Genomic DNA, 18,683 nt, shown 5'->3' with positions numbered 1-18,683 from the left:
TTGTTTAGTTTGTTTTTTTGTTGCTTTTTGCTTGTTTTTGTGTTTGGGTCTGGGCCCTTTAATCCCTGCTCATCAATGCAAAAAAAAATTTCCAAATATTCTTTGTAACCGAACGGCCAAAGAATAGGTGGAAATTCGTTTCTTCATCTACCCCACAGAATACCCATGTAGTGTCTATAACCACACCCCAACTAGCCAGAAGAGATCTGGTTTTGAGACGTCTTCGAAAGGCAAGCCACGTGATGAAACTATGTTTAGGTATACCACCCGGTGACCATACTAAGGAAGTCCAATTCAACCGCGTTCCTCTGGGTCGAATTGCTTCGTACGTCTCTTTGAGAGTGAACTCTCCATTCTGGCTGGGCGTCCAGATCACCTCGTCTCTGAGAGTACTATCTACCACCACCTCTCTAGCCTCAACCTTGATAGTCCGCAACATAGCTGCCATATGAGTAGGAAAGACCCATCCTGACTGCCCAATAAACTGAGAAACTCGTGCATTTAAGTGAAGGTTAGAATTATATCTGTGTGTCTCCTCAAATGCATCAAATAGAAGACCACGAGGATGCCATAAATCAGTCCAGAAATTAGTATTATGACCATCCCCCAGAGAAGTACAAATGAGTCGCTGAGCCGTCGGCCTGTTGGCTAAAATCTAACGCCAACACCAGGAACTTCTACTCGAAGCCGACAAAGTCCAGAAGTGCTGATCTTTGATGAGATTATTTCTCACCCACTCTACCCACAAAGTCGTCTTACCACTAACCAGGTCCCATATATGACGAAGATTTGACGCCTCGAACAATACCTCGATATTACGAAAACCAAGTCCCCCTTCGTCAGTGGGGTAACAGAGGCTTTCCCAGCCAATGGGAGCTCTCTTACACCCCATATCCACACCAGACCACAGGAACTTGCTGAAGATGGTGTTGATGTCATTTATTACTCTCTTGGGTATAACGAACACTGTTGCCCAATATAGTAACATACTATTCAAAACCACCTTTACGAGGAAAACTCGCCCCGCGAACGATAAAAAACGACTCTTCCAAGATTGGATTCGTCCCTTGATTTTATCAATCAGCGGAATACAATGACTATAGGTGAGACGGGACGATATAAGAGGCAGACCCAAGTACCGGATAGGAAGAGAACCAGTACTGAATTTCAGAATACTAGTAATATCACTCTGACCTTTGGCCGTAAGACCAACAAAGAAGACCGTACTCTTGAGCACATTGGCCTGCAACCCCGTCGCCCGATGAAAACCAGTTAACAGACCTTTTAGAGACTGAGCCGAACCCACGTCTCCTCGAAAGAAGACCATGAGATCGTCGGCGAAGCAAGGTGAGTAACTTTCGGAACTCGACACTTAGGGTGTAGCAGAAACTGACCTGCTTTCTCCCCTCGATCAATAAGAACCGCGAACACCTCCATCATTAACACAAACAGATATGGAGAAATCAGACAACCTTACCGTAGACCTCGCTTCCCATCAAAATAACCATGGGCTTCACCATTAACCATAATCGAGAATTTAGACGTAGTCAAACAGGCCCGTATCCATTCTATGAATATCCTTGGAAAGTGAAACTTACCAAGGACAGGGAATAGAGAAGACCAACGAACTGTGTCATACGCCTTCTTAAGGTCAATCTTAACCGTACACCTAGTCGAGGTATCTGGTCGGTGGTAGTTCCGAACAATCTCATGGGCTAGCATGATATTGTCCTGAATAGTACGATCAGAAATAAAGGTTGATTGGTTCGGGCTGATCATCGAATAGATAACTCCCTTCAGCCGTTTAGTAAGAATCTTGGTAATGCATTTATTCAACACATTACAACAAGATATCGGTTTGAAATCTGACACTGAAGAAGCGCTATCTATTTTAGGAATAAGAGTCACAAAGGTCGAGTTTACCTCTTTGAGAAGTTTTCCTGTGCTGAAGAATCTCTTAATAGCCTCCACGAAGTAATCTCCCACAATCTTCCAACACGCCTTAAAAAATGGGAAGAAAACCCATCCGGCCCCGGCGATCGATCAGAACCAATAATCTGTAGGCAGCAAAAATCTCATCTCTTGTCACCCTCGTAGTGAGAATAGCTCCTTCGACATCCGTAAGCGGGCGCGAGAACTCTACCTTAGATATGGGATCTAATGCTTCATTATCCTCATCATCCCGACCAAATAAGTCCCGATAGAAGTCCACACACATATTAGCTATCTCCGTTGGATCCTCGGCCACCTAACCATCCTCCCTAGTGAGTCGAGTAACAGCATTCCGAGACGGCCGCTCTTTGATAGAATTGTGGAAGTAAGCTGTATTGCTGACGTCGAGAGTAAGCCAGTCAACTTTAGCACGTTGTCGGAGCATTGCCGTTTCAGCCCGAACAATGCTACTATAGTTTCCAGTAGCTACTCTCTTTTGCCTCCGTAACACCGGATTTGCTGGATCTCCTTGCAATTGAACCTGCACTGAATGTAAAAAATTCCGGTTAATGGTTACCTGGTTCGTCACCCCATTGAACCAAATTTTATTCCATTCATTCAGCCGAGCCTTCAAAGCTTTGAGCTTTGTCACCATATAAAACATCGGGTTACCCCGTACTGACACCTTTCATACATCAACAACAAGAGCGTGGAACGTGGGATCCTCTGGCCAGACATAAAAAAGCTGAAACAAAGTATGCGGAGTATGCCGGTGTATGTTGGGTGCAGCAAGTGGTATAATAGTAGGAGAGTGATCTGAATTCCCAACCGGTGGAAAATCTGCTTTAGGTAGAGGAAAAAAAGTCAGCCAACTACAATTAATTAGATCCCGATCAATCTTGGAACTAATGTTCGCAACTTCCGTCTGCCTGTTAGACCAAGTATAGAAGCAACCTGTATACGAGCAATCGAACAGTTCCAAATTGGTAACAAAGTCAAACATCTCATTGGAACCCTGAGATGGTGAGTTATTACCACCCCTCTTCTCATTGGCTAGCATCGTTGTGTTGAAGTCACCTAGCACCAGCCATGGAGCCTCAGAACCCGTCATAAGAAACTCAGGCGATGAACAATACTCTTACTTCCGTATACCACTTTGCCAAATGAAAACCCGAGCCATCTGTAAACTGAACACCACCTGCAATAACTTGCCCTCCAACATGGGACACAGTGAATATTACCCTAGTAGGGTCCCAACCAATCCAAATCCGACCTCCCGAAACAGCCGCATAGTTATCAATAAAAGTCCAATTGGAATTAAGACTTCGCTGAATACGAGTCTTATTAACCTCCTGAACATGAGTTTCTAATAATCACACAAACCAATTCTATTTAATCTTATAAAATCACACACACTCTTCGTACGGAGAGCGTCATTAAGACCTCTCACGTTCCAACGTGCAAGATTAATCATTAAATAACTATTGGGGGTTAATTCTGACCTCCTCAGAGTTCTCTCAGGTGTCGTCTATACTCATTGTATGCAAAGTGGGGGGTTGATCTGTCCGTGAGTCAATGTGACTCACATCCCTCCCCTGTACCTCCTCTTCAGCCTCTCGGTTCGGGTTTAAGGAGTCTGAACCCTCTTGACTAGATAGAATCGAAAAAGTGTTACCTGAAAGGGGATTATACTGCCCATCTCGTTCGTTTACAGGAGCATTCGTCTTTGCCATTTTTCGACGTGATTGGTCGGTCGGGCTTTTCCGGCTGGCCAACTCCTACATTGAGTCTATTAGATTTCGAAATTACCATTGAGCATCAAATTGATTTATTACCTGGTGCCCCTTTGCCAAATCATCTAGCTTATAGATGCAATCCAGAAGAAGCTAAGGAGTTGCAGAAACAAGTGCAAGAGATGATTGATCGAGGGTATGTCAGAGAGAGCACAAGTCCATGTTCTGTACCAGCTCTACTTGTACCAAAGAAAGATGGTTCGATGAGGATGTGTGTAGACAGCCGAGCTATTAACAAGACAACCATCAAGTATCGTTATCCTATACCCAGGTTGGATGACATGCTAGATGAGCTGAATGGCTTAAAGGTATTTTCAAAGATTGATCTAAGGAGTGGATATCACCAGATCAGAATGAAGGAAGGTGATGAGTGGAAGACTGCATTCAAGACGAAGAATGGACTGTTTGAATGGCTAGTCATGCCATTTGGATTATCAAATGCCCCCAACACTTTCATGAGACTTATGAATCAGGTTCTGCGTGATTTAATTGGAAAGTTTGTGGTGGTTTATTTTGATGATATTCTTGTCTACAACAAAACTGAAGAAGAGCATGCTATACACCTCAGGGAAGTTTTCAAGTTGTTGAGAAGAAACAAGCTATATGCTAAGCCAGAGAAGTGTGAGTTCTTTACTTCTAGCATTGTGTTTCTTGGTTATATTGTTTCAGATAAGGGCATTTCAGTAGATGAAAGTAAAGTTGAAGCTATAAGGAGTTGGTCAGTCCCGACAACCCAATCTGATGTAAGAAGCTTTCATGGACTTGCATCATTCTATAGACGCTTTGTAAAGAATTTCAGCACTGTCGTGGCGCCAATAACTGAATGCTTGAAGAAGGACAAGTTCGAATGGAGCAGTGCTTCCCAAAAGGCATTTGAAGTGATGAAACAGAAGCTATGCGGAGCACCTATTTTAGCACTTACAGATTTTAATCAAGTGTTTGAAGTTGAGTGTTATGTAGAGTGGGTATGGGAGTTGTTCTTATCCAAGGACAACATCCTATAGCTTATTTCAGTGAGAAGCTTACAGGAGCACAAAAGAACTACTCAACTTATGATAAGGAGTTTTATGCTATTGTAAGAGCTTTGACTCATTGGTAGCATTATTTGAGGCCAGGTCAGTTCGTTTTACATTCTGATCATGAGGCGCTGAAGTTTATAAACAACCAGCACAGGCTAAACAACCGACATGCTAAATGGGTAGAATTTCTACAATCCTTCTCATTTGTGTCAAAGTACAAGGCTGGAAAAACTAATATTGTTGCTGATGCACTCTAGGAGGTATGCTTTAATCTCTATTCTGGATTCTCGAATTATGGGATTCGATTTATTGAAGACTTTATATAATGAAGACTTAGACTTTGCTAAAGTCTATAATGAGTGCAAAAAGGGAGTTATAAATCAGTACCATTTGCAAGATGGATTTCTTTTTAAAAGGAAACCAGCTCTGCGTGCCAAGGAGTTCCGTCCGGGAGTTGCTGATTCGTGAAGCACATGGCGGAGGTCTTTCTGATCATTTTGGAACTAACAAAACATTGGACATGCTTCAGGAGCATTTCTTTTGGCCCAAGATGATCAGAGATGTTCATTCAATCATAGAAAAGATGTGCAACGTGTCAAAAGATGAAGAGTCATTTCCAACCAGGTCTGTACACCCCTTTACCTATTCCAGTACAACCTTGAGATTATGTGAGCATGGACTTTATTGTGGGACTACCAAAAACTCAAAGGGGAAAAGATTCTATCATGGTGGTAGTTGACAGGTTCAGCAAAATGGCCCATTTTATTCCTTGTCACAAGACTGATGATGCTAATAGGGTTGCTGACTTGTATTTTAAGGAGGTTGTACGCCTTCATAGTATTCCTAAAACCATTGTTTCTGACGTGATTCAAAGTTTCTGAGCTATTTTTGGAAGACTTTGTGGAGATTACTTGGTACTAAGCTCCTTTTTAATACTTCTTGTCATCCACAAACTACTGATGGTCAAATAGAAGTGACAAATAGAACTTTAACTACTCTTTTGAGAGGTTTTTTTTTTAATTGGTCAGCGTGTCTCGAACCCTTGACCTCTAAGTGGAAGATTATACCTCTTACCGCTCCAACCAAGGACTGTTGACTCTTTTGAGAGGTTTGATAAAGAAGAACTTGAAGTAAAAGGAATCTAAAGCTAGCTCAGGCTGAGTTTACTCCCTATCTCTCTACCTTTGTCTCATCTCTTTCTCTCACTATCTCGCACCATGTATCTCTTGTCCTCTTATTTTTTTCCCTCTTTTTCTCTTAGTCTGTTTCTCGATTCCTCATTGTCTACCTCATATTATCTCTCTCTATTGCTCTGACTATCTATGTCTCTTGACCTCTCAGTGTTTTTCTCTCAATCTCCCTTTTTTCTTAATCGATCTCTCATTTTTTTTCTCTCATTCTCTCATTGTTTTTTCAATCAATCTCTCATTGTTTCTCTCCCCCTCTCACACAGACACCGTTTCGACAAAGAGAAGTGTTATCTTCGTCGGAACCTGACATCGAGGAGGGTTTATGGTGAAATCTTCCTCGAATATTCCGTGGCTACAAAACATTGTTTTTCTCTCAATCCCTCATTGTTTCTCAATCGATTTCTCATTGTTTCTCTCCCTCTCTCAAACAGACACCGCTTCGACAAAGAGAAGTGTTCTCTTCGTCGAAACCTGACATCGAGGAGAGGGGTTCTGGTGAAGCCCTCCTCGAGGATTTTGTGGCCACGAAACATTTGTGGGCATGACCATTTCGTGGCCACAAAACGTTTCGTGTCCATTACCAATTTGTGGCCATAAACTTTATGATTTCCTTAGAGAGATCTGTACAGACCGAGAGAGAAAGAGGGAGAGAGGCTGCGAGAAACATAGATAAAGACTACGAGAGTGAGATATATGTCTACAACGAGAGAAGTGATGAGAGTGATCTCCAATGATAGGGAGAGAGAGAGAGAGAGAGAGAGAGAGAGAGAGAGAGAGAGAGAGAGAGAGAGAGAGAGAGAGAGAGAGAGAGAGAGTTAGAGAGAAGAAGAGAGGGAAGAGGTGGCAATGGTGGTGCCCAGAATGATGGTGGTGAGAAGTTGTTGTGGTGAAGGTGATAAAGAGGATGAAGATTAGGGGGCAATGTTTGATCAAGTGAGTTTTTGGACTAAAATAAAATATCCCTCGAGAATATACAAAAAAACATGGATTCCCCTAGAGAATTTGTTCTCGGGAGATTATTCTTTATTCCGGAAAGCCGCGGCCTTTCAAATTTTGCATTGACATATTTTTCTAATTTTCCATATCACCACCTTATTGCGCAACGACTTTGTTTGTGACTGTTGAAAGTGGGGTTTTAAACCAAATTTGTGTTTGGGCCTACTATGAAATGTGGGCTTGAATAAATGATTTGATCAAACTAGAAGGGGTAAAAAAGGAAAAAAGTCTCATGGAATTAATTAAAAGGATGTAGAGAGTTCTTTTGTTAGACTAGTTCAAGAACAATCTAGAGAGAAAGTAAAAGGAGAATAGTGTAGAAGAAACCTGAAGAAGAAGACATAGATCGGCATCTTTGAGGCAATTTGTTTTTCCTAGGGTTTTCTAGGGTTTCTTGAGGCAACTCACTTTTTCTAGTTTCTCTTGATTGGCATCTTTGCCGATCAATCTGGTTCGCTGGTAATGAGTGTTACATCTAAAGGGAACGACACTAATATGAGGGATGATGGAGAAATCGGGAAGGAAGGTATCTTCTTGCTGGAAATCGAATCACAAGTGATGACGAAGAGGAGGAGATGGAGAAGGAAACCTCACTGGTTTTGAGAGATGAACAACCAATAGAACAGGTAAATACAAACCCTAAAAAAGATTCAGTCGGTCTTTACTTTAAGGCTACCAACAGTCTGGTTAGTGATGGGTCTACATCACACGTTCATGGAGGAACTAGCTCTTTTCCTGTTCGTGCAAGGGAGGGACGAACTGGACAAAGAAAAAATAAAGTTCTGGGTGGCAATCCTTTAGCAGCAACTATACGAAACAACATGTTATCGGGAATTCTTCGAAACCCTAATGTGGATACCACCATGCCTTTACCGTGTTTTGTTGAAACTCCATTGCCGGCAATACAACAAAATTAGGGTTCCGACAAATCTGGGTTTGAGAGAACAGGTGCTTTAAATATTCACAAAGAGAACGTGAACAGGAAGTCCAATTGGTCAGATCTTTTTCAAAAACAGCAAGTTGCCAACCAATATGATTTAAGCTATTTCCCACCAAAAGAAGTAAATGGTCGCCTAGTAGCATCAGTCAATGTTTCAGAATTCACACATGAAATCAAATCATTCGAAGACATCCTAATTGGTAGTTTCGTTGGCGAAAGGTTAGGGTATGGTTTGGTGTATAGTGTGTTGATGAAACAATGGAAACCGAGGGGTGAGTTAAAGCTTACGGTGCATGGCAACTCGGCTTATGTAATTAAATTCTCATCGTCCGAAGATAGACAAAAGGCGATGGAACAGGAACCTTTATTTATTGCAGGACGACTCTTTATAGATCGACAATGGAAAATCAATGTTGAACAAGAGCTACAAGAGTTGAGAACCATAGCAATCTGGGTTTGCTTTAGGAATATCCCACTCCTTCTTTGGAGTTCGAAAGGGATATCTTATATAGCAAGTGTGCTAGGTACTCCACTCATGCAAGACAGTCGTACGAAATCGAAAGAGAGGATGGCTTTTGCACGTGTGTGTGTGGAGGTAAAAGCGAATAAGTGTGTACCTGATGAAATTGAAGTTCAAGTTACAGAGGGGCTTAGGGGTGGCAATTTGGTCCGAACCAGCGGTTTTTTTCCCAACCCGCCCCTAATGGAACGGGTTTTACCGACCTGTTTATTAAACGGTTCGGGTTTGGTATGAAGTTTTAAAAAATAATCGGGTTCGGGGCGGATTTGATATTAGATAGTATACTCCGCCCCGAACCGATTAGTACGATATATATTGAATATATGTTTTATTTAAGGTTATGTTTCTAAAACTTTAATCTTATATTATCGACTTAACTATGTTATGTTTTATATTATTTAAGTAGTTGTAGTGTTTATGATTGATAAACTCAAAGTCTTATAAGATTTTGTTAACGATTGTTATGTTACTTCAAACTAAAATAACTTTTGTGAAACGAAACACAAAATATTTTGTTTGAACCCGACCAGACCCGACTCATTTTATATTAAACGGGGCGGGGCAGTAATGGTTTAGCAATTTTTAATTGGGGCGGGTATGGTAATTGAATATCCACCCCGATTAATTATTGGGACGGTAATGGTAAAACCCGTTTGCTAACGGGACGGAGTTGGGAAGGGGATGAACCGTCCCAAACCCGCCCCGTTGACATCCCTAGAGGGGGCTGCTAGAGCACACGGTTAAGGTACAGCTAGAGTACTCGTGGCGACCTGATAGGTGTGAGAGGTGTAAGGTTTTCGGTCATGATGACTCGGACTGTCCAAAGAATCTGATCCTTCCTGGAAGCAATACTGTCCTAATAGATGATTCTAAACAATTGAATGGCAATAAATCAACAGCAAATTTGTTTAAAAATCAATTTGGCCAGAGAGGCTTGGTTCCGACGAAGAACATTAGAAACCCTAATGGGCGGCAGAATGGTAACCAAAGTGTTCAAGGGGCTGGTACGGGTCAATTGGGAGGTGGTAGAAAAAGATCCGCTACAGTGACAAATCGTGACCTAACTCAACAACATCCCGAGGAGATGCGTGACAGAAATGGAAGTTGGTCGGTGGTGCAATAAAAAACTAGACATCTCACAATATGCAAGGGCCAATCGGACAGACTTGACTTGCCAAGTCGGAAAATGGCCAAGAAAGATGTGCAACATCAGGTGGCAACGGGTTCAACTGGTCTTCTTTCAGGTAATTCTTTTTCAGTTTTATCTTATTCCGATGATGTTGTTCATGAGGGTCCCAAACGAGAGCTAGAGGGGGAGGCATTAGGTATGGATCATAATTACCATGAGGAGGACAGCCTACTGATTCAAAACCAATGGACAAAACCAACCCCAATGTTGAGTACTATGAGAGTAGAGAGTAACATTGAGACCTCTGAGGAGGTCGAAATTACACTCCAATAATCTAAATGATTAATATAGCATGTTGGAACGTGAGAGGTCTAAATGACGCTCTCCGTACGAAGAGTATGTGTGACTTTATGAGATTGAATAGAATTGGTTTGTGTGGACTGTTAGAAACTCATGTTCAGGAGGCAAATAAGACTCGTATTCAGCGAAGTCTTAATTCCAACTGGACTTTTACTGATAACTATGTGGCTGTTTTGGGAGGCCGGATTTGGATCGGCTAGGACCCTAGTAGGGTCGATTTTATTGTCCCATGTTGGAGGACAAGTTATTGCAGGTGGTGTTAGGTTTACGGATGGTTCGGGTTTTCACTTGGCAGTGGTGTACGGAAGTAATAATACTGTTCATCGTCGGGAGCTTTGGAGGGACCTTGAGTTTCTTATGACGGGTTCTGAGGCTCCGTGGTTGGTGCTAGGTGACTTTAACACCACGGTATTGGCCAATGAGAAGAGAGGTGGAAACAACTCACCATCTCAAGGTTCCAACGAGATGTTTGATTGTGTTACCGATTTGGGACTATTCGATTGCTCGTATACAGGTTGTTTCTATACTTGGACTAACAGGCATACGGGAGGTGCGAACATTAGTTTCAAGATTGTTCGGGCTCTTATTAATGGTAGTTGGCTGACTTCTTTTCCTCTAGCTAAAGCAGATTTTCCACCGGCTGGGGATTCAGATCACTCTCCTATTATTATACCACTTGCTGCACCCAACATACACCGGCGTACTCCGTTTCGGTTCTTTAATGCCTGGACGGAGGATCCCACGTTCCACGCTCTAGTCGCTGATGTATGGAAGGTGTCAGTACGGGGTAACCCGATGTTTCGTATGGTGATAAAGCTAAAAGCTTTGAAGGCTCGGTTGAATGAATGGAAGAAAGTTCGGTTCAATGGGGTGACGAACCAGGTAACCATTAACCGAATTTTTTTACATTCAGTGCAGGTTCAATTGCAGGGAGATCCAGTAAATCCAGTGTTACGAAGGCAAGAGAGATAGCTACTGAAAACTATAGTAATGTTGTTCGGGCTGAAACAACAATGCTTCGACAACGTGCTAAAGTTGACTGGCTTACTCTCGATGATAGCAATACAGCTTATTTCCATAATTCTATCAAAGAGCGGAAGTCTCGGAATGCTATTACTCGACTCACCAGGGAGGATGGTTCTGTAGCCGAGGATCCAGCGGAGATAGCTAATATGTGTGTGGACTTTTATCGGGATTTATTTGGTCGAGAGGATGAGGATAATGAAGCATTAGATCCAATATCTAATGTGGAGTTCTCACGCCCGCTTACGGATGACGAAGGAGCTATTCTCATTACGAGGGTGACTAGAGATGAGATTTTTGCTGCCTTACAGACTATTGGTTCTGATCGATCGTCGGGGCCGGATGGGTTCTCTTCCCATTTTTTTAAGGCGTGTTGGAAGATCGTGGGAGATGATTTTGTGGAGGCTATTCAGAGGTTCTTCAGCACAAGAAAACTTCTCAAAGAGGTAAACTCTACTTTTGTAACTCTTATTCCTAAAATAGATAATGCTTCTTCAGTGTCAGATTTTAGACCGATATCTTGTTGTAATGTGATGTATAAATGCATTACCAAGATTCTTACTATACGGTTGAAGGGATATATTTATTCGATGATCAGTCCGAACCAATCAGTCTTTATTTTTGGCCGTACTATTCAGGACAATATCATGCTAGCCCATGAGATTGTTTGGAATTGCCACCGACCAGACACCTAGGCTAGGTGTACGGTTAAGATTGACCTTAAGAAGGTGTATGACACAGTTAGTTGGTCTTCTCAATTTTTTTTTGCAATAGCAAGCGGAGATTAAGGGCCCGACCCTGAACAAGGAAAGCAAAAAAAGAAAAAAACAAGCAAAACTCAACTCAGGAACTAACTACAATTCCTCTTCCTAATTCTAACAAAACCACTTCTATCTTTCTCTAGGATATCCACCAAAGTGGGACCAAGGCAGCTCACATCCAGCTTTAGGAAACCAGAGCTCGGCTTTAACTTTGAGAGCCAATCTGCTGCTTGGTTGAGCTCTCTCACCACATGCTTGACTACCCGCAGCTCAAAGGACCTCCAAAGCTGCTCAATTCGTTTCCAAATCCACCAGACTTCCCAAGGGGGGTCTCTTTCTCGACCATTTAACAGACTACACACATAAGTAGAGTCTGAAGCAAGGATGATTCTTTGAAGACCTAACTCAGCAGCCAACTTAAGGCCCATTTCCACTCCTTGAAGCTCATGAGTTATAACCTGAGCACCCCTTGCTGAACCAGCAACAGCCAAAGCAATTCCTTCTCTATTTCTAATCACAGCTCCAAACCCAGCATACCCACCATTAAGAGCACCATCTGAGTTAATAAGATAGAAACCTTCACTGGGAGGCTCCCAAACATGACCTTGCGCAACAACAGCCCACATAGGTAACTCAACATTCCACCTCTGCTGCAGCAGGAAATTCTCTTGAGTCAGGGAAATCTTTGTTGTACCAGCTAGCAAGATAACCTTCACCTCACTGATGACACTATGAAGGATGTCCTCAGCAGGTTTGCACTCATTCTGGAAAATTCTTCTATTCCTCTCTCTCCATATCATGGAAATAAAGGTAGTGAAAACAAGACCACCCAGCTGAAGCATGAACTTAGAGACCTCAAAGCTTTGAATGACCCAGGCTAGCTCCTCCTCCCAAGAGTTGTGACTGATCCTAGACAATCCCATCAAATTTAATAACCCATCTAGAAATCACCAAAGAGTAATCACATCTAAAGAACAAGTGCAGGTCAGACTCCATCTCCTTCTTGCACAGAACACACATAGGGTCTACTTGCACTCCCCAAGCAACAAGTCTATCACAGGTTCGCAGCCTTCTGTGAACAGCAACCCAGGCAATGAAGCCATGTTTGGGAATGGTCCATTTAGACCATATGAGCTTTGACCAGCCAACTTTATCACCACATGGTCTGATTTTCATGTAAGTCTCCTTCAGAGTGTACTTACCCTTCTGAGCAGTTGTCCATACCACTTTGTCCTCCATTGTGCTCTCAATGGACCTCCTGGAGCTGGTCCACAACCTCCTCAAGGTAAAAAAGAATATGATGAGGAATTACCCAGCCACCATTAGAAATTAGCTCATTTACCTTTGCATCAGCATTGAGGATAGAACTATACCTCAATCCCTCAGGGAAGAGATCCCATAAGAGACCTTGAGGGTGCCAAATGTCCTTCCAGAATAGAGTGGAAGACCTATTCCCAATCAAATGAATAACCATCCTCTGAGCTAGACCCCTACTATCCAGTATTCTCCTCCAGCACCAAGAGCAATCATGAGGGGTATCCATGATCCAAAAATCCTTTGACTTGATCAGGTTTCCCCTCACCCACCTAGCCCATAAAGTCTCCTTGCCACTGACTAGATCTCAGACATGTCTCAGGTTTATAGCCTTATTAAGAGATTCCATATCTATAATACCCAACCCTCCTTCCTCCATAGGCAAGCACACTGTAGCCCATTTGATAGCAACCTTCCTAGTCCCCATCTGAAGACCAGTCCATAGAAACCTACTGAACATAGAGTTAATTTCCTTAAACACCCTCTTAAGAAACACAAAAACTGCTGTCCAATAGAGGATCATACTATTCAACACCACCTTGAGGAGTAACACTCTACCAGCAAAAGATAAGTATCTTGCTTTCCATGAATGAATTCTAGCTTGAATCCTAGACAAAAGAGGGAGGCAATCATTATAGGAAAGCCTGGAGGAGATAAGAGGAAGACCCAAATATCTAACTGGAAGCACCCCCTCTTTAAAGCCTAAGATGGCCCTAGAGCTCAAGCCACCATCTCCACTCCCTGCCCAATACAAAGAACTCTTCATGGTGTTAACAGCCAACCCTGTACCTTGTTGAAACTTAGAGAGAACATGGCTTAGGGCCTTAGCAGACCCATCCTCCCCTTTCATAAAGACCATGAGGTCATTAGCAAAACACAAATGAGTCACCTTAGGCTCCCTGCACTTAGGATGAAGCAAGAATCTACCCTCCTCTTCCTCCTTGGCCAAAAGAGAAGAGAACAACACTTCCATAACCATGACAAAAAGATAGGGGGAGATAGGACAGCCTTGTCTCAGTCCTTTCTTGCCTGCAAAAAACCCATGAGCACCTCCATTGACCACAATAGAGTATTTAGGACTAGTCACACACTCCATCACCCAACCAATGAACTTAGGAGGAAGGTTGAATTTCTCCAAAACTTTCTGCAAAGAAGACCATCTCACAGTATCATAGGCCTTTCTCAAATCAATCTTCACTGTGCATCTAGCCACCCCATCCTTCCTATGGTAGTTCCTGACAAGCTCATGAGCTAGCATAATGTTGTCTTGAATAGACGAATTTTGTGGGTAGTTTTTCCGACAGTTTTTTTCCTATCTTTTAGGGTTTGTGGTGGCGGTCGTGGTGCTGGCGACTAGGGAACAGTTACTACTGATGCCTCCTTCCACCTTGGAAGGAGGAGATTTTGATCTTGGAGTTGAGGATTTGAAGGGGAAGAGAGAAGAAGCTTCGAATTGTCATGGAGGTGGTTCGAGTTGGGCAGCTTTATTTCAGAAGGGAGAGAGACAGTCTTGTTCCAAGCTGGAATACTCTCCTTCAAAGTTGTCTAAGGAGGGTGTTCCTGAGATTTGTCTCGAGGAATTTCAAGAGGAGATTAAGGAGTGCGAGAACCTGTTGATAGGTTCATTTGTTGGACAACGACTATCTTTTCCAGTGGTTCGAAGGATTCTCCTTGCTCGTTGGCGACCGAAAGGTGATATGCTTCTTACCGTCCATGGTGATTCAACTTATCTGATTCGGTTTTCTTTGGAGGGAGGACATGCAGAGAGTTCTTGAAATGGAACCTTTCTTCATTGCTAATAGGTTATTCATTGTTAGACCTTGGGAGCTTTTTATTGAGGAAAATATTTCTTCAATGGATACTCTGCCTGTATGGGTTTGCTTTCGAAGAGTTCCTATGTTCCCGTGGAACCCTAAAGGACTTGCTAGGATTGCTAGTCAGATTGGAAGGCCAATTATGCTTGATGAACAACTGAGAAGAAGACTCGCACTGGTTATGCAAGAATCTGTGTGGAAATTTCAAAGGATTGTACTATGCCTGACGTGCTTCCTTTTATGGTGAAAGGGGGGGGGAGGGAGTTTGAGGTGAGTGTTGAGTACTCATGGAGGCCACTTAAGTGTTCAAATTGTGGTTCATTTGGTCATGTTCATGGGAGATGCAAGGAACCTGTTCGACGAAATTCCCCAGTGAATTCTGATGTTGATATGGATGATGCTGCTGATTTCCATGAGAAGCAGAGTTCAGCCCAAGTGTTTGCTCGTGCTCAGGGTCTGAAACCTCCTGAGGTATCCCCTGCTAAGAGCTCCTCTTTTATTGATAACACTTGTGTTCAGGTGAAAATACCCCATGGGGGTTTTTCCTGCAAAGAGTGTTATTGGAGAGGCCTCATCATCAACTCTTGCCTTGCCAGAGGGGGGGTGATAGAGGATGGTGGTGTGACTGAAGTTCGGTCTAAGAAGCATAATAAGAATGAGAGTAATAGAAGAACTTTTCTGCCCACTCTTTTGGAAGATGGAGGGAAAGTGAAGGCCTCTAAGAGGCAGTGTGTGGTTGATACTTGTGAGCTAAGTGCTGGAGGGAAGGAGAAGTTCAAGTCCAAGGGTGGAGGAGTGACTGATATGGAAGAAGGTGATAGTGTAGCCTCTGTAGGTATGGCAACCAAGGTTGCACTATTTGGTCAAGGTGTTAGTGGTTCTCAAGGGGTTTCTGGTTGGAGGAGGAGAGGTCCTTCTAGAGTTTTACATGATTAGTGTGTAATTTTGAAATGTGAGGGGTCTCAATGACTCTCTCAGAAGGCAGGAGGTGGTGAAGTTTATTAGGGATAATCATTTGAGTTTGTGTGTTGTTTTGGAGACTAGAGTGGTTGTTGCTAATAAAGAGAAGGTTAGGTATTTGCTTATGCCTACTTGGGGGTGGGAGAATAACTATTGTTGTGATAATTTTAGGAGAGTTTGGCTGTTATGGGATTCCAACCAGCTTTCCATTACTACATATGCTAAAACTGATCAAGTGGTAACTTCTCAAGTTTTGTTGAGGGATGGCAGGTCTTTTCTTCTTTCTTGTGTGTATGCTAGGAATGAAGCAGTGGAAAGGAAGGAATTATGGAGTGAATTGAATAGGGTGGCTGGTAGTTATGATGGTCCTTGGCTGGTAATGGGAGACTTTAATTGTGTTTTGAGGGTGGAGGGGAAAGTTGGAGGTGCTGTGATCCACCAAGGGGGTTTGAAGGAGTTTAGAGATTGTGTGGATGAGGCTAGATTGTTTGATTGTCCTTTTTCAGGTAACTTATTCACCTGGACTAATTCTCAAAAAGGGGATAAATGTATTTCTGAAAAACTTGACAGAGCTTTAGTTAATATTGAAGGATATGATGCCTAAAGTCTGAAGGAATGGTATCCTTCCGAAGGAGTGTCCTTCGACCAAGGATGCAATGCGTGCAATTTGGCAAATAGGATCTTAATGACCTTACTCGGAAGATCATTAGTCCGGTCCAATTAGGGGTCGTAATGCTTAGCTAGAAGCCAACTACGATCGTCGAATCAAGAGTTGATTCGCGGCTAACATAGACCGGATCCTACAAGGGTTACACAACAGAGTAGTGATTTGAACGGAGAGAATTGACTAGATGGATAATGGCAAATAAGTGGATTGGATCCATTAGTTAATGTCTTGTATTTGACAAGACCCTGTATATGGATGCAAGGCCGTAATAGTGCCTAGGTGAGAGAAGGAAGGCAGGACTCTATGAGAGAGAAAATGAGTTTATGGTACTCTGTATGAAAGAGAAAGTATTGGGTGTACTTCGTGATCACCAGATGATCAAGTGTATTTGTCGGGAATTCGATGATAGTATTGAGTCTGTACTCGATGTGTTTGCCCGGAATCAGATGATCTGTACCATCTTCTTCTTGGTCCTTTTGTAGAGTCTTGGATCGACTGCTACTCGGTGATGAGTTATCGGTTTTTTTTTAATTGTTAAGCGTGTGCCTCTAACCACTCAGTGATGAGTTGTCGTTTTAATTGTGGTAACGCATGGGCTGTCACCATTAATACGAATATTGTAACCCATTAACGGGTATATTTGGGATCTTCAATAATCGTAATGTCTCCCAACGGATATGCGAAGGGAGGTCTGCTGGTGAGGACGGACCTCTTCTTTCAGGGCTGGAAGTGGTTACGTATTTCAGTCTGGTAAGGAGGCGAGGCGGACCTCTTCCTCCAGGGCTGGTAGTGCTTCTTTACTTTGGCGTTGCTTCGGGGTGCCCGAAAATAAATGGGTCGAGCCCATTAGCCATTAATTCATGGGCTTGGTCACCATCTAGGCCCATTAATCATGGATTTCTAGGGGCGCTCTTGGTGACGTATTTTGGCCCATACAGTTTTCAATGTTGATCTTTTGGGTTATTGCACACGGCAACTCACTTGGTCACACAGGGAAACGCGGAGCTCTGTTATTGGGAATGAGGCGCGTTTCCCAAAACTTTTAATTTTCTCGCGTGTTTCCAAGATGCGCTCGGTCTTGTCTTCAATGCTTTTTGCCCATTTCCTTGATCATCTTTTCTGTAATAAATATCTGTTTTGATTCCTCAACCTGCTTCTTCATCAGAAAAATCCCAGAAGTTTCTTCCTTTGTTCTATGATTTCTTCCTGTTCATGTAAAGGATTCGGGATGACGCTTCTGTCTGGAGTTAGTACCTGTTGCCTGCCTGAAGGGGTATTTTTCCGTCAATGGGGATAGTTAGGGACAGCTTTTCCGGCAATGGGGATAGTTACCCGGTTGTCGGTTCGAGTCTTTCTCGAGAGAGGGTGTTTTCGAGGTAGTACACTCCCGATTTGGCAAACTTCGTCTTTTTGGCCGAAGTTCCTTTGGAATTGTAAGCTCCAATTCTTTAGAAGATAACTCCTGCCTGCGGTTTTCTTTCTTGGGTGGCCACTATGTCGATCAATCAGGAGAATAAACGAGGTGTTGAGCTCCGTCCAAGTGTTTGGCGAGTGGTTTTTCTGCTTCGATTATCACCGAATCTCTGCTGATGATATTTTTTATGTTGTCTTGATTGTAATTTCTTCTGTAATTGCCTTGAACAAAAAAAACCTTATCTTCTTGCTCTGGGTCACTTTGTTGCAGTTTGGTATTGATACCGTGCGCTGGTTCTGCAAGATCAATGTCAACACAAAACTTAACTTACTAATGCGTTTTCCTAGGCTTACTATGCATGCTCCGAATGATCGCACCTGCAAGAAAAGAAATTTCAGACCTAGTCTAGCATGCCTTAAGCTTACTATTTCCTTCTGCAAAATAGAACCCGAATTAGCCCTGCATAAAAATTTTTGAATAGTGTTAGAGTTTTTAGCTCTGCCCCTGGTTGTCTATGCCAGAGCTGTCTTCGCATAACTAGTTTCACCAGGACTCCTCTTTAGACCTCTGGTCGCGGCTTTCATTACCAGAGCTGATATTGCTAGCTTGAGCTCGGCAAGTTTCGCTAGGACTTCTCCTTAAACCTCTGGTCGTGGCTTTCACTACCAGAGCTGGTTTCGCCAGCTTGAGCTTGGTTAGTTTAACTAGGACTTCTCCTTAGGCCTCTGGTCGTGGCTTTCGCTATCAGAGCTGGTTTCGCCAACTTGAGCTTGGATAGAGTTTAACTAGGACTTCTCCTTAGGCCTCTGGTCGTGGCTTTCGCTACCAGAGCTGGTTTCGCCAGCTTGAGC

At 42.9% G+C, this 18,683-nt stretch overlaps 1 protein-coding gene across 1 annotated transcript; it reads left to right on the top strand.

Moving 5' to 3' along the window:
* Positions 1 to 15,875: 15,875 nt before the first annotated feature.
* Positions 15,876 to 16,355, top strand: LOC147549022 (uncharacterized). Its single transcript, XM_086668175.1, has one exon. The coding sequence runs from the start codon at positions 15,876 to 15,878 to the stop codon at positions 16,353 to 16,355; it is 480 nt and encodes a 159-aa protein (XP_086524301.1).
* Positions 16,356 to 18,683: the final 2,328 nt, after the last annotated feature.

The sequence above is a fragment of the Eschscholzia californica genome, unplaced genomic scaffold (genome assembly GCF_041429995.1).
Source record: "Eschscholzia californica isolate CP2 unplaced genomic scaffold, dmEscCali1.0.p SCAF_3, whole genome shotgun sequence".
NCBI classification, from domain to species: domain Eukaryota; kingdom Viridiplantae; phylum Streptophyta; class Magnoliopsida; order Ranunculales; family Papaveraceae; genus Eschscholzia; species Eschscholzia californica.
Note: the sequence above shows the minus strand (reverse complement) of the source record. Positions and strands in the feature narration are given on the sequence as shown.